Source organism: Megalobrama amblycephala, linkage group LG1 (assembly GCF_018812025.1).
Source record: "Megalobrama amblycephala isolate DHTTF-2021 linkage group LG1, ASM1881202v1, whole genome shotgun sequence".
NCBI lineage: Eukaryota > Metazoa > Chordata > Actinopteri > Cypriniformes > Xenocyprididae > Megalobrama > Megalobrama amblycephala.
In genome coordinates this window covers 28,635,699-28,659,948 of record NC_063044.1, presented here as the reverse complement: position 1 = coordinate 28,659,948, position 24,250 = coordinate 28,635,699, and the positions used below count along the sequence as shown (strand labels likewise).

Sequence of the window (24,250 nt, the reverse complement as noted above, 5' to 3'; positions counted from 1 at the left end):
AAAGTGAGGCATGACATCGTGATCTACGGCGTTCCAGCAAGTGTTGGTCAAGCTTAATGGATTGGTTCAACCACATTTCCCAAATAAACAGTATATATTTTCTATAGACAGACTCTGTGAAGCTTGAATAAGTGTCTGTGGAGATCTCTTTACTAGAGCAAACAAGAAAGACTATACACAGAAAATGTGAATTAAAGCACTTCTGCTAGAGAAACTTTAGGCACATTCTAGTGCATATTGGTGTAAATGTCTACTTAAAAAACTGACCAAAATACAGTGTTTTGCTCGCAAGTATATATATATATATATATATATATATATATATATATATATATATATATATATATATATATATATATATATTAACATACTTAATTTACAATATATTTGGTATTATTAAATTGGAGAATTAGGGACAACAAATTTAATTATAATAATATTTTAATTTATTTTATAATAAAAAATGTATTTATAATAATAATAATAATAATAATAATACATTTGGAATTTAAAAAAATAAGAATTAGAAAATATATAAAATTAATATTACATATTTTCAAACATCAATTCAATCAAAGAGTCTTTAAAATTATTTAATTGGACAACTGACCCTTCGCAGGGAGTTTGATTGACAAGCGATCTAACCAATCAGAATGGCAGTCAGGAGTTAGAAGATTAACCTCGGTGGACTTGAACTTGAAAAATGGTGTGTATTGATGTCTTTCTGCGTTTGAAACAACATTCCTTCTGATGTTCATTCATGTTTATAAATGAACTAGTAGGAAGAGATGATCGGTTCATGAGCCGCTTGAGCTGAGGCTCTACAGCGATCTGTCACGACACATTAAAGAGCGATTTGTATTGTTCGAATTTCTTAAAAAATTACACAGTTTGAAAGCTCGGACTTTGTTTAATATCATAAGTAACCTGCTTTGTCTGTCGATGTGTTGTCAGTGTCCTCTTTGCTCCGCTATGTATTTTTCACCGCGTGTGGTTTAACAGCGCCATGGCTTGTCGGACAAAGCAACAGTAACTAAGGGGGGCGGGTCTTTGCGAAGGGTCAAAAAATAAATAAAAAGATAATAATAATAAATAAATACATAGTAATAAAATAAAATAATAAAAATATACATACGTTACATTTTCCCTCATTTCAGTCAAAAAGCCTTTTAAAATCTATATTGAAAATGTTATGCAAGAAATAAAATACTTATAATCTAGTAAAATATCTAAATCATTATCATAATCAGGATTTTCTTTGATTGGGCAAAAAGCTATTTTAGATTGAATATTAAAATTTCAATTAAATAAATGGTGGATTGCAAATTAGATTTTTTCAAAAATAAAATGGAAAACCACCATAAGTGTAGGCCATTTCACAGGATCTCTCACACACATTATGATAAACACTGTCAAAAAAGATTTTAATGCTCACTGTGAACGTGGAATATGACACATTTAACAGTTTTATGAATTACTCACTTTACATCTCTAATTGACTGCAGCCACACACACATATACAAACACAAATCATATAAAGTACTGGTTTAATTAAGAGCAGCTTAGCATAGCTGAAACCTGAATCTCTTCTCACAGAACTTGTGTGTGTGTGTGTGTGTGTGTGTGTGTGTGTGTGTGTGTGTGTGTGTGTGTGTTGTTAAGAGTAAGTCTGCATGATAAGTGCGTGTTTGCATAAGAAAGCGAGGAAGACACTAAAGAGAAAGAAAAACGAAACGATGCCCTGACAGAAAAATCTAAATTGGTCCCTTGTCAGGCTCTGTGTGGAGAACTGTTTCCACGGAGGCTTGCGGGGCATTAGAAATATTCATTTATTCATTCCCACAACACACACACACAAACACACTCTACAAACGCAAACACTGCTACAGATGGAGCACTTGATGCAGATTACACTGTTGAGCGAGACGGTAAGTATTTAGTTAAAGAATACCAAAGGGTGGAAAGTTTGGTTTAGTTTGAAAACAGTGTGTTTCAATCTGGAAAGTCATGCCAAACAATTGGCAGAGGAAGGGATTGTCATTTAAAGGGATAATTTAGCCAAAATGGAATTTCTAACATTATTTTTTCCTTGTGTCATTGTGTAATTTAAGTGTGCGAGTGTGTTTCTACCATAAGGATGCGTCGGTAGCTGTCTCTGTCTATGCCCCACAGTTTCAGGTCAGTCTTGGCTTTCACAGTAGCGGCTCGAGGAGTTCCATATATCAGAGCCAATTCTCCAAAACTACCACCCTCTCCGATACTGGTCACCCATTCCCCATTTACATACACCTGCGGAGAGAGAGAAAGATCATTACATATTTCTGTTTATAAAACACATGAATATGCATAACTTGAATGGTTAACTGAACACAACAGCATTAACTTCCATAATAAATTAGAATATTCGAGGCCATTTTTAAGACTATTATGATTGTTGGGATAATAAAATATAATATAATATGTGAAAAAAATCTAACTGTAATTATAATATAATGTATGTTTTATTAAAATCAGCATAAACTTTTGAAAAAAATGTTAGATATCTTAATATTATATCTATATAAATATAACAGACATGAAATTATCCGCGAAATTCACCCATTACACTTTGATTAAGATGAAAAAAAACAAAAAAACACTTGTTTTAGAATATGCATTGATGAACTACACACAAAAAGGGTCATTTAAACAGAAAATATTCTATTTCAATTTCATGTTATCTTAAAGGACTGACTGAACTCTTGTTTCATACTAATGATAGTCAAGGGCATTCATAGTGAAGCAGGTGATCTGATAACACACAGCTCGCACCTTCTATCTTCCCAACCTACAGTTGGGTCCTCTAGGGTGTCTTACGAGGAATTAGATAACACCTTGAGACTCTTTCCCCTGTTTTGTCTTTCGTTTTGGCACAACCGTAAGATGCTGCCGAAGAGAATCTCTCACTGAATCTGTGTGTGTATGTGTCCGTGCGTGGTTTTCAACAGCCACGCGCATAGACAAGCACAAAGAGCCTCTTTCGCATTTTCCACAGAGCCTGATTGGGTTTCACCTGTAGACACACAATCCACTTGTTGATTTTATGAGGGGAGATAATAAAAAAAAAAAAAAAAGCTAACACATGGGGCAGAAATAAACGCTGGTCCTACTTGGGCCAGGCGTTCTGCCAGCCATCTAAGACACATTCCACAGGTATCTCTGCTGTCCAGACTGGCCACTCGAGCAGGTTTGGGTCAAAGCCTCCACAGAGATGGCCAACATGTCACTTAAGGTGAGAAGTTGCGTTTAACATTCTTTGCAATAATCTGTCTCGAATTCAGTCATTTTATTGAAACAACGGACAAAAATAATGGCAAATATTAGTCTTTAACATATAAATTAAGTGCTCAAGAATACACATAACGCTTGCACAGTGTACAGGCAAAAGTTATGATTGTGACTGTGTTGGAAAAATCAGAAATAATAGCTAATAATAGGACATTTATCTAGATTGACGTTAAAGCAAGTGGCCATGTAAAGTGGCTAACATTAGGCTACTACAAAAGACTTCATACACCGATCAGGCATAACATTATGACCACCTAATATTGTGTTGGTCCCCCTTTTGCTGCTAAAACAGCCCTGACCCATCGAGGTATGGACTCCACTAGACCCCTGAAGGTGTGCTGTGGTATCGGCACCAAGATGTTAGCAGCAGATCCTTTAAGTCCTGTAAGTTGCGAGGTGGAGCCTCCATGGATCGGACATGTTTGTTCAGCACATCCCACAGATCTGGGGAATTTGGAGGCCAAGTCAACACCTAAAACTCGTTGTTGTGCTCCTCAAACCATTCCTGAACTATTTTTGCTCTGTGGCAGGGTGCATTATCCTGCTGAAAGAGGCCACTGCCACCAGGGAATACCATTTCCATGAAAGGGTGTACATGGTCTGCAACAATGCTTAGGTAGGTGGTACGTGTCAATGTAACATCCACATGGATGGCAGGACCCAAGGTTTTCCAGCAGAACATTGCCCAAAGCATCACACTGCCTCCGCCAGCTTGTCTTCTTCCCATAGTGCATCCTGGTGCAGTGTGTTCCCCAGGTAAGCGACGCTCACGCACCCAGCCATCCACGTGATGTAAAAGAAAACGTGATTCATCAGACCAGGCCACCTTCTTCCATTGCTCCGTGGTCCAGTTCTGATGCTCACGTGCCCACTGTTGGTGCTTTCAGCGGTGGACAGGGGTCAGCATGGGCACCCTGACTTGTCTGTGTCTATGCAGCCCCATACGCAACAAACTGCGATGCACTGTGTATTCTGACACCTTTCCATCAGAACCAGCATTAACTTCTTGAGCAATTTGAGCTACAGTAGCTCGTCTGTTGGATCGGACCACAAGGGCCGCCCTTCGCTCCTCACGTGCATCAGTGAGCCTTGGCCGCCCATGATCCTGTCACCAGTTCACCACTGTTCCTTCCTTGGACCACTTTTGATAGATACTGACCACTGCAGACTGGGAACACCCCACAAGAGCTGCAGTTTTGAGATGCTCTGACAGTCGTCTAACCATCACAATTTGGTCCTTGTCAAACTCGCTCAAATCCTTACGCTTGCTCATTTTTCCTGTTTCTAACACATCAACTTTGAGGACAAAATGTTCACTTCCTGCCTAATATATCCCACCCACTAACAGGTGATGAAGAGATAATCAGTGTTATTTACTTCACCTGTCAGTGCTCATAATGTTATGCCTGATGGTTATAGAAAGACTGTGCATTTGTATTACTATGAGTGGGAGAAAGTGCAACTCACAATATGACGCACTGCATATAAATAAAAGAGCCAATCACTGATTAGTAAAGTCATCGTGGCACTGCAGCTGCCGTTAGAAGCTCTGGTAGAAACAGTCAGTGTTCTAATCGAATCGGAGGGACCAACTTAAGTCGACAGTGCAGAACACACTGAGAAAACTTGGTCGGCCGACCGTCAGCTTGGTGTGTTCCTGCCTTAAGATGCAGGTTTAGGACTGCGCATGTGCATTAGCCTGAAAAATGTAGTTTTTTGTCATGATTCAAGCATTTAGAAACAAACTTTATGAGACAGTTGTCAGATTTCATTGGTGATTTCAAATATGAAATTTAATCATAAGCATGGCAAACAGTTTTGGAGAATTTGATGTTTCCCCATTCAGAGAGATAGGAGCTGCACTTGCATGCCCGAGAGGCGTTTCAAAGATGGCCGCCAAGTGACATGACTTGTCTTAAAGGGACTTTGCTACTACTCAATTTTTTCAAAAGCTAATTCATGTTTGAGATTGAATGAGGATTTCCTGCCCAACATAATTACAACATGGACCAGCCATGTTATCCAGCTGTCCGTCATGAACTGCATGACTCCACGGACTGCCGATTCCTGTGGAGTTTGTTTTTTTGCGATCGACCGACTAATTAAAATTTGGTTGACCAAGCCTTTTCTCATCAAATAACGTTTGGTCGACAATTAGGGGTCAGCCCTAGAAATATGACTTTAAGGGCCTGATTTACTAAACAGGGCAAATTAGAGTGAATCATGCAAGGTAAATCACCATGCATGATTAATTTAAATACTCTCCTCATGAATTTTGCGCCTGAAAGGGAAACTCCTACAAATGCATATGCAATAAAGTCTGCTGCAAAATAACTGTGTCCATGCCTTTTCAGTGCTAATTTTTCACTGCGTCTTTAGTAAATTCTGACAGTAATTTTTTAATGCCAAAAAAAAGGTTTGCGCTGGCGCAAGCTGTTAGTAAATCTGTCCCTAAGTGACTAAAAGTGCATTTTTTTCTTCATGAGAGTGTGCGCGTGCTAATGAATTCCAAATTTGAACACATTCTCGATTAGCATGCAGTACTATGCGCTCCAAAGTCACAGGAGATTTATCCTCTCTGCTAATGAGAGACATCACGTCGTATTCAAGACGTATCTTGACATTCCAGCATGTTTGCGTATGTCTGGGAGGTTTATGGAGCTGAGTGTGCACACTTACTCATATGAGAAGACTGGAAGTCTGTAAACATGTATTTTGCATGTGTTTGACAGCACTAGTGTGGTGTACAGTGGATTGAGCGAGTCGGGCTTTGTGCTCGGGCTCTCTGCGCTCTGGCTCTGACCCAAGAGCTTGATACGACACAATCTGATGTGGCAGTGACCCAGTGCTGACTCAATGCGCCCTCGGAGCTCATCCAGAGCAGAGGAGAAATATTAGCACCGATATATCACACAGATGACCACTAAGCACAAACAAGACTGTTAATAACAAAGAATATTAAGATATAGTGTTCAAATGTACAAGTCTGTGTTGGAAAAACAGGGTTTTTCTTGTTCTTTTAAAATAAAACAGCTTGACCAATACTAGATTCAAAATGGGCCAATTAGAAATTGTCAATGTTAAGTCACAACCTTAAGCATATAAACATATGACTACCCACATTTATCAGGGTCAGTAAGATTTTTCTTTCTTCAAAGGAATTAACACTTTTATTCAGCAAGGTTACATTAAATTGAACAAAAGACATTATAAAGACTTTTATATACAAAAAAAAAAAAAAAATCATGCTGTTCTTTGTATTTATCAAAGAATCCTTAATAAAAATGTATCACCAAATCAGCATATCAGAATGATTTCTGAAGGATCATGTGACACTGAAGACTGGAGTAATGATGCTGAAAATTCAGCTTTGATCACAGGAATAAATTATAATTTAAAATAGATTCAAATAGAAGACCATTATTTTAAATTGTAAAGATATTTCACAATATTACTGCATTTTTGATTAAATAAATGCAGTCTTGATGAGCTTAAAAGACTTCTTTCACAAAAAAAGGGTAGTTTATATTCATATTTATTCAAGTTTACTATTCACTATTCAGCAACTTGACCTGACGGTTGTTAGTCTGTTCACATGTAAAGAGATTCTTTACATATACATATGGTAGAAAAAAACAGTCAGCTTAATTCTAAGAGTCATAGGGAGCGTGGAAAATGGTCATAAAAACTAAACTTTTGGTTCAAGTAATCATAACTGCCATTATAAATGGACTCTGGGGAAAAAATAAAATGCTAGAAAAGTGTGGAAAAAGGCCCCTTTTAACTAAACAATCCTATTTACTGAAGAACCAAAAATGGGGGAAGAAAAATACTACAGATTCCCAGGGTGATAAAAGCAAATTCTAAATAAATCATATGCATGTACAAATAAAATCTATTTGAAAGCTTCTTATCATCTCTTTAAAACAAAACTGGGAAATGGATTCTCTCTGGAGATAATGACACATCACTTCACTTGAACTTTATCCATGTCATCTTTGGGAAGGTAAAACAATGGCAGTCAGTGTTCCAGTTTTTTTGTAGTGTAAAAAGAGGTCAGTGAGTAAGATTTTTATCATATAGACCTACTATTTTAGGTCTATATGATAGGATGTTTCAGAAATTCTCATGTCATAGTTGTGTGAACATCAAAAAAAAAAAAACATTCCCAGGTTACATTTCACTCTGAAGTCAATGGGAGGGAAAAACAATTTATTTATTTATTTTTTGCACATTAGATTAAATTGGTACATTTAATTACCATGTTTAAACACATTCCCATCTCAAACTTTCATTACTGTATTGATTTTATATATACAGTGGGTACGGAAAGTATTCAGACCCCCTTAAATTTTTCACTCTTTGTTATATTGCAGCCATTTGCTAAAATCATTTAAGTTCATTTTTTTCCCTCATTAATGTACACACAGCACCCCATATTGACAGAAAAACACAGAATTGTTGACATTTTTGCAGATTTATTAAAAGAGAAAAACTCAAATATCACATGGTCCTAAGTATTCAGACCCCTTGCTGTGACACTCATATATTTAACTCAGGTGCTGTCCATTTCTTCTGATCATCCTTGAGATGGTTCTACACCTTCATTTGAGTCCAGCTGTGTTTGATTATACTGATTGGACTTGATTAGGAAAGCCACACACGTGTCTATATAAGACCTTACAGCTCACAGTGCATGTCAGAGCAAATGAGAATCATGAGGTCAAAGGAACTGCCTGAAGAGCTCAGAGACAGAATTGTGGCAAGGCACAGATCTGGCCAAGGTTACAAAAAAATTTCTGCTGCACTTAAGGTTCCTAAGAGCACAGTGGCCTCCATAATCCTTAAATGGAAGACGTTTGGGACGACCAGAACCCTTCCTAGAGGCGGCCGTCCGGCCAAACTGAGCTATCGGGGGAGAAGAGCCTTGGTGAGAGAGGTAAAGAAGAACCCAAAGATCACTGTGGCTGAGCTCCAGAGATGCAGTCGGGAGATGGGAGAAAGTTGTAGAAAGTCAACTATCACTGCAGCCCTCCACCAGTCGGGGCTTTATGGCAGAGTGGCCCGACGGAAGCCTCTCCTCAGTGCAAGACACATGAAAGCCCGCATGGAGTTTGCCAAGATGGTGAGAAATAAGATTCTCTGGTCTGATGAGACCAAGATAGAACTTTTTGGCCTTAATTCTAAGCGGTATGTGTGGAGAAAACCAGGCACTGCTCATCACCTGTCCAATACAGTCCCAACAGTGAAGCATGGTGGTGGCAGCATCATGCTGTGGGGGTGTTTTTCAGCTGCAGGGACAGGACGACTGGTTGCAATTGAGGGAAAGATGAATGCGGCCAAGTACAAGGATATCATGGACGAAAACCTTCTCCAGAGTGCTCAGGACCTCAGACTGGGCCGAAGGCTTACCTTCCAACAAGACAATGACCCTAAGCACACAGCTAAAATAATGAAGGAGTGGCTTCACAACAACTCTGTGACTGTTCTTGAATGGCCCAGCCAGACCCCTGACTTAAACCCAATTGAGCATCTCTGGAGAGACCTAAAAATGGCTGTCCACCAACGTTTACCATCCAACCTGACAGAACTGGAGAGGATCTGCAAGGAGGAATGGCAGAGGATCCCCAAATCCAGGTGTGAAAAACTTGTTGCATCTTTCCCAAAAAGACTCATGGCTGTATTGGATCAAAAGGATGCTTCGACTAAATATTGAGCAAAGGGTCTGAATACTTAGGACCATGTGATATTTGAGTTTTTCTTTTTTAATAAATCTGCAAAAATGTCAACAATTCTGTGTTTTTCTGTCAATATGGGGTGCTGTGTGTACATTAATGAGGAAAAAAATGAACTTAAATGATTTTAGCAAATGGCTGCAATATAACAAAGAGTGAAACATTTAAGGGGGTCTGAATACTTTCCGTACCCACTGTATATATTTCTTTACAGAAATAAGAAAATGGGGGCTTAACTGTCATTAAAAATCAGATGTTTTCTCTATGCAACACAGATTTTATTTTTATTTTTTATTTTGCAGTGATGGATAACATTTCAATGTATTACGGATGTAGATCAATCAGTCCCAGAGCATCTGTTCACTGCTGTGCCCCTATTATTAAAGTGCCCATTTTATGCAATTTTAAAGGTTTCTAATTTTGTTTTGAAGGTCTCCTACAACAGGTTTACATGCATTCAAGAACAAAAACACTTCTCTTTCAAAACTTCTTTTCTCACAGTGTCTGAAACGGTTTGATAAAGGATTCAACCACTCAATCACTTGTGATTGGTCTACTGCTTATGTGTCAGAAACGAAACGCCCATTCCCATATCTGAATTTCAGCTGAGAAGGCTTCCTCTGCACTTGTATACACAGTGATACAAACAGTAAAGATGGAGTCCATTTCACCGTATCAATTCCATCCTTTAGAAGTGCATCAAAGTGGATTTGCTTTGGCAGCACAGAAAACAGCGTCTTCTCGACATGTCGATAATATGAACCAAACTCTTCCAGTTCTCAGCTACAACTACAATGTTTGAGACTTAGGGCCCTATCATACACCCGGTGCAATGTGGCGCCAGGCGCGATGCAAGTGGTTTTTGCTAGTTTCAGCCCGACACAGTTATCATTTTCACATCCTGCATCGCGTTGTTTAAATAGCAAATGCATTTGCGACCATCTGTTCGCCCATGGGCGTGCTGGTCCAAGGTGTGTTCAGGTGCATTGTTGGCGTGTTGCCATTTTGAGGCAACTGAAATAGACTGTGCCATTGACCAACTGAAACCTGCTCTATAGTCAATGGTGCAATATTTGTTTTGTTATTTAAAGAGCGCGTAAGTAATATGCGCCTATATGCGGATACACAACACGCGTACACTCTGCTTGTTACACACACAGGGTAAGCAGCACACAAACATGCCAAATATTAAAAATAAAAGGATTACAGATTATTATTGTGTGCATAAAGATAAAAATGCTTTGGTAGAATCCGGCTTTTCCCGTAGATAGTCTGCCGTTGATGATCCGTTTCCTTGCTAGAGAAGTATTCGTTTTTTTTGCTTGCAAATTCCGCCATGTAAATAGTGAATCCGCCATGCCGCGAGCGCAACTGGCTTTTAAAGGGAATGGGAGATGAGACTCTGATTGATTTATTGTACATTATGGCCAAAACACACCCATTACTCATTAAGAGATTAGCAGACCATTTTTCCCGTCCTTAAACTAACAAAAGTGGATTCGGACACGCCCCAAGCGCACTTGCGGCGTGCACTTTAGACCCTGTGTTGTTTAGATTGTTCAAATAGGGTCCATCGTTTGCAGGCAGCCAATGAAGACCACAGGTGATCATTTTGCAGATATGTTACAAACTTACGTAGGTTCGATCAGGAAGTAAGACTGAAATTACTGACGACTCATTTCAGGCAGTTCAGAATCGGTTCTTTCTTTTTGGAAGCAGTAACTCCATTTATCGTGCACTTTGATCTTTGAAACTTTGCAGACCTTTTACATTCACAAACAGCTATATAACCCTGCACTCTAAAAAAGCTACAGTATTAATGTAACGGAATTTTTCCGTTTTTATTTTTTACAGGTGTTTTACCTGTATTTAGAATTGCACTTTATTGCATTGTGTTTTAGGGTTAACGGAAATGTCCGTAAAATTATTGGATAATGTCCAGGTAATGAGCTGTTATTTTATGGATTTATTTTTTACAGTTATGAAAGGTAATATCTGAGGGGCACTTTAATAAAGTCTGTTTCATGAGTTTATCTTGCTAAGTTGCATATACCACAGTACATGTATGAGTTTGACTGTAGAAACAGTATGAAATACTGAACTCACATCAACTTCTCCTTGATCAATCACATAGAAGTTGTCTCCTTCATCACCTGAGAAAGAAACAAGAGAAAATCGTGAGTTTATTCCAATCAACCAACTTCATTGAGAAGACTAAAGATACATACAATAGCCTATTTTCCCTCCTGTTTTTTTGCTCAGTTGTGAAAATCTACATACAATACTAAACATAAGTCGATATGGGATCAATAAGATAAGTTTTTGAAAGAAGTCTCTTATGCTCAACATTGTAAATCCATTTATATATCTACAAAAAGTGAATTCTGCAACCTTTTAAGGGCCCCCACAGCTAACAAAAATGTACTAAAAGCAACAAAACTCCCATTTTAATTTCATGGGACCTTTAAATTCAGGATTGAAAGGAGGAAAAGATAAATAATTTTGTCTCTTTCCCAGATTCAATCCCTTTTCCGACTCCCTATTTCCCAAGACCGTACACATAGACGTGCATATCAAAGATAAAAGATGGCACACCACTTTAAAAACGTCACCACCTCCCAGAGCAGTGCCATCTAAATGATTCCCAGGCTTCATCTTCTACACCCCATCTGAGAGCTTAATGGACGTTTGGGCGTGCCAGAAGCCACAGGCTCTGATCAACATTTCCAAGTTAAAGGCCGTCTCATAAAGCATTTCTGTAGGTTCAGAGGGTCTTTGAGGTCTAAGTGTGTGTTGAAACTGGTGTTTGGGATCCTGGTAGCGAGCGTGTGTGTGTTTGTGCGAGCCAAAGAGTTAAAAGAGTCCGTGCACTGCCGAGTTCACGTGGGTTCACGGGGCTAATTAACACCGAACACACTAAGCGCTCGTAAATCACACAAGCAATTTATCTTAACACACTCACCGATCGCTAGTGCCCTCTCCCTCTCTTACTCGCCGTCTCTCTTTCTTTCAACCCATTCAGCTCATTTTTCTTAGTATTGTTCCTGTCTTCCTGTCTTTTATCACCTCTGCTCTGAAGTTTCTGTTTTTTGGCCAACAGATCCTTGAGTCACAGAGTGCAGTCAAATATTTGACGAGAACAAAAACACACACTTCTACACACACGCACACGCACACACACACACACACACACACACAAACAAAACTTTGTACATTCCTAGATCTACTTTTATGGGCAATCTGTCCATGTTAGATAAATGCTTTGAAACTCTGTTTCAAGAATTGCATTGCACAGAGAGTATGTAAGTCATGCATGCAGTTCACTGTTCTCTATTGCTTTATGAACTCCACATGAAACCAAAAAGAGCTCATTGTTTGACTATAGAAAAAACCCTCATCACCCACCGTTCCTTCTTGCATAACTAAAACAATCTGCAATGCATTTGCACTTTTGATAATACTTTTCTAAGGTTTGTGTCTTGTATTTTGCACTGTACGTGTACTGCAAGTACATAAATGTAATGTAACATTCAATAGAATGACCACAGACACCTTTAGCTACACAAGCTTGGATTCATGTGCCAAAAATGCTACAATATTAAAGAACAACAGGAGTGTATCATAGTAAGACCATTTAGATAGTAGTAAAATGATTCCCCAGAAGTTAAATAATATAAAAACAATGAAAGTCTATGAGATGTGTTTGATATCAAGCTCATGGTCTTTCTATACTGTACCTTGCTGGATTACTGTTTCCCCAGCGATGTGAGTGACCGGGAACATGGCATCAAATATGTCACTGGGGGAAAAAAAAAAGAAAGATATGTTAGAGTAATCTCTCATTCAAGCATTGGAAATTCAAATACACAAATAAAATACTCAGATAGTAATATCAGTGTCATCTTTACAGCTGGAAGTGTCAAGTACATGCTGTAGTCACAGAGGTCAAACATGACACGATCATGTCAACACTACTGTATCACACCCTTCACTCCATGGCGTACGGCCAGTTTTCACCATATCCACAGAAACATGTATTTTACAAAACTGTATAAAAGATGACAATGCTCAGTCTCTGCTCTTCACGAGGCACACACCCTCGAACAACAAACAAAACCACACAACCGTGCCTGTGTGAAGGTAAAGAGTGTCATAAGTGTTACAAGTCTATGACCCTGATAATGCACTTCCATTCATTGTCTTTTTTTCGGCAGCCACTGGTGTGTCAGTCACTACACATGACCCCTGACTCTGTTCCCACAATACACCTCTCCCATTACTGCTGCCGGATGTAAACAGTGTTTATTTGCTGCTGCTGTTGTGTTGTCAATGCCTCTGTGGTTGTATTTATGTTATGTTTACATGCTGAGTAAATATGCTTGACATCTCCACAACAAGCCGCATGACTTGAGGAATTGTTCAAGTCTGTAACACAAACAGTGTGGGATGAGTTACTAACTAGTGTTGTTTTAGTATTATTTATAAACTATGATAGAATTTATTAATATTTTGAATAGCGTATCGGCGTGTATATTTTCAGTTTTTATTTTAATTTTAGTTTAATTTGTAGTCATTTTTTTGTGCTTTGTCATTTTTATTAGGTTTAGGCTTTTTTTTAAAAAAAAACATTTAGCTTGTTTAGTTCTATTTAGCTTATTTCAGTTTTAGTAATTTAGTACTTCTATGAAATAACTTCTGTACTTCTACAAGGCTCCAGACTAACATTTGAGAGCAGTGCTAGCGCTGGGGGTTGGGGGATTTTTATTCATAAAAGGTAATTTAACCATAAAATGACTATTGTTTTGCATTAATAAGTGCAGTAACCAATAATGTTTATTTCTTTGAAATGCACATTTGAAAGTAAAGCACTGAGCTTGAGTTGAGAAATAATTTCATTAAGAGGGGGATTTTTTATTTTTTTTTGTCATCACATTAAAATAATATTTAAATTTGATAATATTTAGAGCTTTGAAGTGCTGGAAAAAGTGTGAAGCACTTGAAAGTCCTTGAATTTCACTCTCAAAAAGTTGTTGTACGAACCCTGAAATGAACATTCGACTATTTCTGCCACAATACCATGGTTACAGTTAGTGTTATAATAAATCCATGGTAAATATTGGTGATTTGTGGACTGAAAAGCCATCTATAACTTGTTCATTTCATTCATCGGACAAAGTTTCTCCATTTTTCTATGGCAGCATTATTTGATCTGATATGATTCCATGCCAAATTTTAAAGGTGCCCGAGATTCAAAAATTGAATTTACCTCGGCATAGTTAAATAACAAGAGTTCAGTACATGGAAAAGACATACAGTGAGTCTCAAACTCCATTGTTTGCTCCTTCTTATATAAATCTCATTTGTTTAAAAGACCTCCGAAGAACAGGCGAATCTCAACATAACACTGTTACGTAACAGTCGGGATCATTAATATGTACGCCCCCAATATTTGCATATGCCAGCTCATGTTCAAGGCATTAGACAAGGGCAGAACGTCTGGGTGTGCACAGCTGAATCATCAGACTAGGAAAGCAAGCAAAGACAATAGCGAAAAATGGCAGATGGAGCGATAATAACTGACATGATCCATGATATCATGATATTTTTAGTGATATTTGTAAATTGTCTTTCTAAATGTTTCGTTAGCATGTTGCTAATGTACTGTTAAATGTGGTTAAATTTACCATCGTTTCTTACTGTATTCACGGAGACAAAAGAGCCGTCGCTATTTTCATTTTTAAACACTTGCAAGTCTGTATAATTCATAAACACAACTTCATTCTTTATAAATCTCTCCAACAGTGTAGCATTAGCAGTTAGCCACGGAGCACTATCAAACTCATTCAGAATCAATGTAAACATCAAAATAAACACTGTACTTACGCGATTAGACATGCTGCATGACGAACACTTTGTAAAGATCCATTTTGAGGGTTATATTAGCTGTGTGAACTTTTTTTATGTTGTTTAAGGCAAGCGCGAGCTCTTGGGGCGTGGAGCACGAGAATTAAAGGGCCACACACCCTGAATCGGCTCATTTCTAATGATGCCCCAAAATAGGCAGTTAAAAAAATGAATTAAAAAAAAATCTATGGGGTATTTTGAGCTGAAACTTCACAGACACATTCAGGGGACACCTTAGACTTATATTACATCTTGTAAAAAAAGTTCTAGGGCACCTTTAATGCTTCTCACTAGATCTAGCTGTGATGTTATTAATACTGTGGCAAATTCAAATGCTTTCTCACTGGATCTCCCAGTGCTGTGTAGTAGCAGTGTCACGTGATCAAGATCAGCCCACGAGTAAACCTGTTCTTAGTTTGTGCTGCGCTGTATTTGTCCAAGCTGATAAACGGTCCGCAATGCGCAGCTCAAACGAGAAGCCCAGGTTTGTTCTAGGGCTGGGATAATAAATCAGTGCAGATTTTCCCAAGGCATCGCGATTCTCTCTCAAATCGATTCTGAGCTTAGTTTTTAAACAGCAGATGGCGCTCTAGGCTAGTTTTTCTCAAATGCTCATGAAGAAGAGTGCCCGTGCGTTCGGCTATGTACTTGCATCTCAGAATGCTTTTATGACACAAGATTAATGTAAACACAGCCCACTGCAAACACCCTTGTAATTCGACCTTCAACCTTTTCGAACTTTATGAATGATTATTTTAGGTTCAAGTGGTGTGTGTAAAGAATTGGAAGCAAGCAGAGTACAGCTTGCTGTTAAAAACTAAGCTCAAAATCGATTTGAGAGAGAATTGCCATGCATTCAGAAATTTTAGAATAATTTCTCAATTCGCAATGCAAGGATTTATTGTCCCAGCCCTAGTTCACTCTGCTTTCGTTTCATTTGCCGTTTGATGTTTTTCATATGCAACAGAAAAGGCAGCTCTTATCAGTTGGGCAACGTGGTGGTCACACCAGTGCAATCTCTAACAAAATTTACTCGCACCAGCAAGAAAAAAGGACGCAAAATGTGACCATTTGGTCGCAGTCTGGAGCCCTGTTCGATAAAATTCATGTAATAATTTTATTTCATCTAATAATTTTATTTCAACTTTATTTAAAATATGATTTTTAATAGCTGTAGATTTTAATTTTTCAAATTGAACAAATCCCTAACCCATGTATTACCAATAGTGGCATTAGCAAACACCACTAATAATGCAACTAAGGCAAACAAACATGTAGGAGCAGCAAGCGGTTGTTAAAATTAGTTCATATTTGTGAAAATAAAAGTAATTGCACGCATTGTACTTCAGAGAAAACAGTAATGCAATGATTAGAGGCATTGAAGCTCATATTCCAGTCTTGAGAGCAAATAATGGAGCATCTGGTAGGTGGTCTTCAGTCACAAGCACTTGGTTTTAGAAGTTTACTGAGTGTAAAGGATGTTTATTTAAAACGTTCCACCATGAGAGCTCTCATCAGTTGTCTGGCTGCGGGGATTCCCCGGCACTCAAACCCATTCACAACCCAGCGGCGTTACGAGACTTACGATTTCAGTGGGAGATGATGATGATGGCTCCCTGGAGAACTGAACCGCGGCTATTTCAGCGAGGTAAAGTGGTTACAACAGTGCTGTGAGTAGCCATTAAATGAACCAGAATGGTTAAACTCAAAGTGTGATGTCATGGAGTATGATGTCAGATGGAGGAAAGATCAGAGGAGAAGCCTTGAGGTAAAGGGAGGAGAAAGGGATTGAGAAGGTGGCCGGTGATGAGCGGTGGTGAGATTGGTCTTAAATTTGAGAAAGGAGTGGGTGGGAAGTGTCTGAGAAGTACTGTAAGGTTGGAGGATGAAAGAAAGCTCTTATAGCTCAACTAGTGGTGCTAGCAACAGCAAGGTCAAAGGTTCAAGAAACAAACTACTGGTTCAAAAGTTTGGGGAACTTCTGGGAAAGAAAACATTAAATTGATCAAAAATCACAGTAAAGACATTTATAATAAGATTTATATTTTAAATGATTGCTGTTCTTTTTGGACTTTCTATTCATCAAAGAATCCTGAAAAAAAGTATCATTGTTTTCACAAAGATATGAAGCAGCACAGCTGTTTTCAACATTGATAATAATAAGAAATGTTTATTGAGCAGCAAATCATCATATTAGAATGATTTCGGAAGGATCATGTGACACTGAAGACTGGAGTAATGATGATTTGGACAAAACAGGAATAAATTACATTTAAAAATATATTAACATAGAAAAAAGTTATTTTAAATAATAAGATAATATTTCACAATATTACAGCTTTTACTGTATTTTTGATAAAATAAATGTAGTCTTGTTGAGTATAAGAGACTCTTACCACAGACTTTTGAACAGAAGTGTACATATCCAATATCTGGACATCTGATATATGTCTAAACATGTATAGAGATAATTCTAGTTAGGGTGGGAGACTGATGTAAACACAGATATCGAATACGAGTCATGTCATGTGAAAGTAAACAGGTGGGACAAAAAATTAATATGGTCAAATGATTGGACATAAGCAAGCAAATATTTAATATTTTAATACTTAGTTATTGGTAGAAATTTAGACATAAGTTGAAAGAAAAACAATTTTTATTATTTTCGCCAACTGTTGAACTGCACATAGGATTGTGGGATATCAAAGGAATCATTGGCTATGTTTCCATCCAAAGTTGTGAAGTTGAAAATAAAGCACTGTTTCCATCCAGTGAGCCAAAGAGAACAAGTTCGTCACTTCCTGATAAACTGGTGCTAAATATCACTAAGAAAAATAGAAGGTGCTGCAGTAGGAGAAGCCACTATATAATAATTTCGTATATAATAAATCACTTGCACTTCAAAGTGTGCAGAGGAAATGCAATAAAGTTATCTTGCTTTTGGAGGCGGATGCCTGGTGTTTTGGGAACACCGTTGTATAAGACATTTCTGGGAGGTAATTATATTGAACCACTTAGACGACAGACTTTGCTCAGGCATTTCAACCAGAACAGCATTTCAGATGCTGTGCAACAGGATCTGTTTACTGGTTAGTCAAGTTATGCTGTCCCATCACAAAGTCCAATTTTATGTGCGCAAATGTATGTGCATTTTGGCATTTCCTTCCAGCTTTTTTTTTACAAAATATCCTAAAATGCACATAAAAAATAGGTGGATGGAAACATGGCTACTGTGTTTTGGATGCTGGTGGATTTTAACCAGCAAGAGCACCAGGGTCAAAAAGACCATGGTTGACTACTAATGTGCATAAACCATTCTTGACCAACATAAGCTGGTGTTTTGAGCAGGGGAAGGAATTAAAAACTGGAGAGTTTGACAGGAACACGAGAGGGAACAGGGGCTTCGTCTGAACCTGTCTACAAACGTGTGGGAGGAGGAAAGGTTGATGAGTTTGAGTCAGAAAATATAAGTGATAAAACACATTGAGGGCTTGAGAAAGAGATTAGATGGGAGTGGGATACATCGAAGACCGTGAGATGTGTCAGCGTGGATGTTGAAGACACGGTGTATGATGAGTAGAGCACAGTCTTATGGGAAAAGCCTGAGTAGAGTATTCACAGTTCACATCCAAAACCCACAAACTAACAGATTAAGTGACGTTCACTGCTGTCAATGAATCACCGGCTGATCAGCTGTTGGGTGTGAGAGAAGATGTTTTGTTTGTTTAGCAAAAGTTTGGGGTCAGTAAGATTTTTCTTTTTAAGAATTTCATTTTTTAATTCATATATTAAATTGATCAAAAATGACAGTAAAGATGTTATTTCTATTAATATAAGAATATCAATAATTGCTTTAGACAGGAAAAGCCACCAATCACAGTTTGTGTTGTTTTTTACATGCTATTTAGGGTCATTTGAAGATACATCACATGTGGGAAGGCATGAGATGACATTGAGCGTCTGCACAGTGGTCTGTAAATGACTGTTTTCATGTGCATATGTGTGACCACAAAATCTAATGAGGCTCCTAAATCATCACCCCTTCTTTGCTTCTTTAATTGATTCTCACACGTTCAAAGGGAAAGTGCTAAAAGCACCAACATTAGGTCTCCTTTATTTGTCCACACAAGCCTGAGCCTGCCTTACACTTGTAAACGTCAAGAGAAAAACACAGCTGCGAGCAAAGGAACAAACTCTTTAGCAGTTAGACAGTAAAAGCCATATATGATATCAAGATTAAAATGTGTACTTTGCTTTAAGGCAGCTGAGGTAAAGGATGTTTTGAAGCCAACTGACAAATGTCATACAGGTTAGAAATAACAATTGGGTGAGCTAATGATGACAAAAGGTTTTATTTTGGCGATCTCTCCCTTTAACACTTGAATGTCGTAACTTTTACTTAATCATCAATGAAGTCACATCAGAGGAAGAGGAACGTCTGGTTTAGAGCATCTGATTGTGACAATCACACCCAGAACGTCAGTGTGTCCTCTGGGTGTTTACAGTATGTTTTATGTGCAAGTTGAAGCTGCTACACACTCAGTGTTGAAGGGATAGTTCACCCAAAAATGAAAATTCTGTCATCAATTACTCACCCTCATGTCGTTCCAAACCCATAACTTTAGTGAAATCTGAGAGATTTCTGTCCCTCTATTCTCCAGTGAAATTTGTCCCTCTATTCAGTCCATTCTCCCAAAACTCTATGCATGTTCACTGATCAATGTTTATGTGTGAATATAACTGTTTATATTCACTTATAAACTGTTTACTAAGACTCTATTTGGACATGTATATTCAGTATTTCAATGTAGAAAAAAGACACTAAAGCAGTCACATCTCACTGCAACAAGAAATAAAAAACAAGGATTGAATCGTTCACTTAAAAGAATCGCTTTATGGTTGAAGCATATGGGGTTGCCAAACGTAACTGGACTAAGTTTGAAGACAAAATAAATCATGCGACACAAACTGCAGTATTTCATGATTTCATTACATTTGAATAAACAAACTGCATTTCATGACAGGATGTGTGCATTTTTATTATTTTACATTTCTTTTCAAAAGTTGGTAAAAATCGTTTATGTTTTTTTTTTTATCTTATTCTCACCAAGACTGCATTTATTTGATCAAAATTAAAGTAAAATCTTTAATTTTGTGAAATATTTAAAATAGCATTTTTCTCTTGTAATATGTTAAATGTAATTTATTCCTGTGATCAAAGCTGCATCATTACTCCAGTTTTCAGTGTCACATGATCCTTTAGAAATCATTCTAATATGCTGATTTGATGCTCAAGAAACATTTCAGATTATTATCAATAGCTATATTTCCATCCACCTATTTTTATGTGCATTTTGGGATGTCACATAAAAAATGCTGGATGGAAACGCCAAGATGCGCATAAACTACGATGGAAACACTTTTACCGAATAAATTCCTTAGTGCACATCAAAAAAGACATGTGACTTTGCTATGGGACGGCATAACTGGACCAACCAGCTGACCGAGCTTGGTGCACAGCATCTGAAATGCTGTTTTTGGTCATTCTGTAATGCCTGATCAAAGTCTGTCGTCAAAGTGGTTCAGTATAATTCCCTCCCAGAAGTGCCTCACACGATTGCGTTCAAAAACACCTGCATCTGAATGCAAGATAACATGACAGTGTTTATTGTGTTTAGTCTGCGCAAGTAATTTATTATATACAAAAATGATTAAATACAGTGACTTCTACTGCAGCAACTTCCATTTTTCTTGATATTTTTAGCACCAGTTTATCAGGAAGTGACGATTTTGTTCTCTTTGACTCTTTGATGGAAACGGAGCTTTATTCGCAAATGTTTGATGCGACATTCCAAATTTAAATTCTCAACTTTGGATGGAAACACAGTTAAAGTTCGTTCACCCAAAAATTTAATTTCACCCTCATGTCGTTTCACACCCGTAAGACCTTCGTTCATCTTCAAACACAAATTAAGATATTTTTGATAAAATCCGATGGCTCAGTGAGGCCTCCATTGAGAGCAAGATAATTAACACTTTCAGATGCCCAGAAAGCTACTAAAGACATATTTAAAACAGATCATGTGACTACAGTGATTCAACCTTAATGTTATGAAGTGACGAGAATACTTTTTGTGCACCAAAAAACCCCCAAAATAACGACTTTTCAACTATATCTAGTGATGGCCGATTTCAAAACACTGCTTCATGAAGCTTCGGAGCTTTACGAATCTTTTGTTTCGAATCAGTAGTTCGGATCACATATCAAACGACCAAAGTCACGTGAACTATTGAAATTTCAAAGCACTCATGACATAACGAAGCCTCGTTTACCGAAATCACGTAACTTTCACCCTCCGAACCACTGATTCGAAACAAAAGATTCGTAAAGCTTCGAAGCTTCATGAAGCAGTGTTTTGAAATCGCCCATCACTAGATATTGTTGAATAAAGTCGTTATTTTGTTTTTTTGCCTCACAAAAAGTATTCCCGTCACTTCATAATATTAAGGTTGAACCACTGTAGTCACATGAACTGTTTTAAATATGTCTTTAGTAGCTTTCTGGGCATCTGAAAGTGTTAATTATCTTGCTGTCAATAGAGGCCTCACTGAACCATCGGATTTCATCAAAAATATCTTAATTTGTGTTCTGAAAATGAACGAAGGTCTTACCGGTGTGGAACGACATAATTAATGACTAAATTTTCATTTTTGGGTGAACTAACCCTTTAAATACATTTTTCAGGACTCTCTGATAAACAGAAAGCTCAAAAGAACAGCATTTATTTGAAATAGAAATTATTTTTAACATTATAATGTCAACTTCATGCATTCTTCCTGAATAAAAGTATTATTTTCCTTTAAAAAAAATGTTACTGAGCCCAAACGTCTTTGCCACATAATTCATCCTACAGAAACAACTCTACAATTCTCAGGGACGAAACGCCAAAACGTCCACATGCGAATGGGTTTATGAAGCACTGACCTTATTTCACAAGCGATGGCATCTGTGACAGAGAGAAAGGGACAAAGTCAGACTGATAAAGCCTCATTAACAACTTCGCTCGGGATTATCAGTGATTTCACTGTATCAGTATCACTGTAGGGTGGAAAAAAGCACACCCACTAACATAAACATATATAAACGCACACACACACATGCTGCTCTTATCAATCATGAGGAGCAGACGTGCAGATCTGTTTATCCACACTGCAGAGGGTTGCTATGAGGCAGGGAAAACCCAGTTTAATTGGCCGCGAGCTACGTGTTTTTATGTGTAACATTGCAGCTGTTTTGGACACACTTTTTCCTTTGGGATCCATCTGTCTGTCTGAGCTCGAAGTATGCAGTCTATCTGTCTAGTCTATATGTCTGTCTATCTCCCTGTTTGTCTGTCTGTCTGTCTTCAGTGATGTATGGATTCATCAACAGTGACACCCACACTGAATTCAAGCCAAAGGAGTAATGCTTGAATGATTATGACACTGTAAGAAATGTCTCTTTAATGTCATTTAATTAGCCTCTTAAAAGCAGAATGAATGAATATTTATAGTGTTGCTGAGGCAAGCATCAGTATTAGAGGTTTAATGCAGCTCCAACGAATGCGACGACATAATCCTGCATGAAAAACGCACAAGAACACCTCACACATTGAGGAAAACCAGCTGAAGTAGACACTGGCCTTTGAGGCAGGAAAAAGAAAGAATGCAGGAATGTTTGGGAGGGAGGAAAGACAGCAGAACAACAGGAGGAAGCCAGAGGAAAAGAGAGACAGAGTGAGATGGAGGGAAGGAGAAACAATAGTAATAATTGTCAGTTTAAGACAGTTGAATCCACTGTTAAGCTTCGCCATACAAAAGAAAATCAACACTACACCAGTGAGATTAAAAGTCTCAATAGAATCTCAATCGAAACAATAGAAAACATAATAAATATACAGTCTTGGTGGACTTCATTCCAAAACATTTAATAATCTTGCTGACCCCAAAGTTTTGAACGGTAGTTTCACTGTATGTCAACAATTGATTGATTTTTTTTTTTCGTTTTTTTTGTTTGATTGAACAATTGACTTTATTTCTCCTAAGGAATTTAAGATAAATTTAAGACAATGTTGATACTTGGTCAAACCTACATTAATTCTCCTGAGATATGAAAGATCAACATCTGAGCAATACGGTTTCCTTCCAGGTCAGTATGATATTGCAAAATGGAAAATTAGATCAATACTAAGCGTTTGTTTATCCTTACATATTTGGCACACATTATCAAGTTAAAAGGTAACAGATTACGACATTGTCCAAAAAAAAAGGTAAAAAAAATCAACTAAGGAAATTTTCATATTTGTATTCTATGCCAATTACATGTCTTCAATATAGCTGATTTAAAGTAGTATGAAGTAAACTTTTTCTTTCAAATGTACATTTCTACTTTTTTTTGAGGTTTTTCTCTTCTAAAGTCTGAACCTACAGCATTTGGGTTATGGATCTTTAACCTCTTAGCCTCTCTCTTACAAGCAACTATTTCTCTCTCTCTGTTGAAGTACAAGTGTTCAAAAATAAAGAATTATTCAGCACATGAATCTACAAGATTTAACAGTTTTTAATTGTTTAATTGTTGTTATTGTTTTTCATAGTACTATATTTGTTCTTAATAAAATTTGCTGATTATGTTGGGGGAAAAAAGATGATTTGGGAATAATTGTGTTGAATTGTCATCAAAACATCAAAATAAAAATAAAAATTCTTAAAAGGTACTTATGTAAGCAATAAGGTACGAGACGCTGTGCTGTATCGTCATGGCTGAAGCACGTTGTATTCACGATACAGCACTAGCCTCGAGTATCGTATTGCTTTTATACCACACAATACAAATATTAAAGCCAAAAATATGTATCAGTGCAACTTTCATGAAGTAAAATCACTAAAACCTTCCTTCCGCCGGAAAAAATAGTCCCTGACCGTGAACAGCACCAGAAGTTACATTATTACGCCATTAGATGGCGGCAAAGACTGTCCTTATGAGTGTGTCTGTCAGTAGCGAAGACTTTTACACTGAAAAGACTGAATTGTTGTGAACACAGAACAAGACGCAACTGACAAACACTTTGACTAGCGCTGTCAGTCACGGGAAAACCCCTTAACTGTTAAAAGGACAAGATAATAGATCGGACATTTAAACAGATTTATTTATTATGAACATAGGACTGACCTGAAGGAAAATGCTAAATCTGAATGCAGGAAATAAACTCCCTCACTTGATCTCTTTCTCACAATATACTCTTCTA

General features: G+C 37.6%; 1 protein-coding gene across 2 annotated transcripts in view; it reads right to left on the bottom strand.

Moving 5' to 3' along the window:
- The window catches only part of prkar1b (protein kinase, cAMP-dependent, regulatory, type I, beta), an 81,785-nt gene that overhangs the window by 21,008 nt on the left and 36,527 nt on the right, over positions 1-24,250 (bottom strand). For both annotated transcript variants that reach the window (XM_048188023.1, XM_048188015.1), the window contains exons 5-7: positions 12,800-12,861; positions 11,169-11,215; positions 2,131-2,289 (exon numbers count right to left, since the gene is read on the bottom strand). In XM_048188023.1, coding sequence (XP_048043980.1) covers positions 2,131-2,289; positions 11,169-11,215; positions 12,800-12,861 — 268 coding nt within the window. The remainder of the gene's footprint in view (positions 1-2,130; positions 2,290-11,168; positions 11,216-12,799; positions 12,862-24,250) is intronic.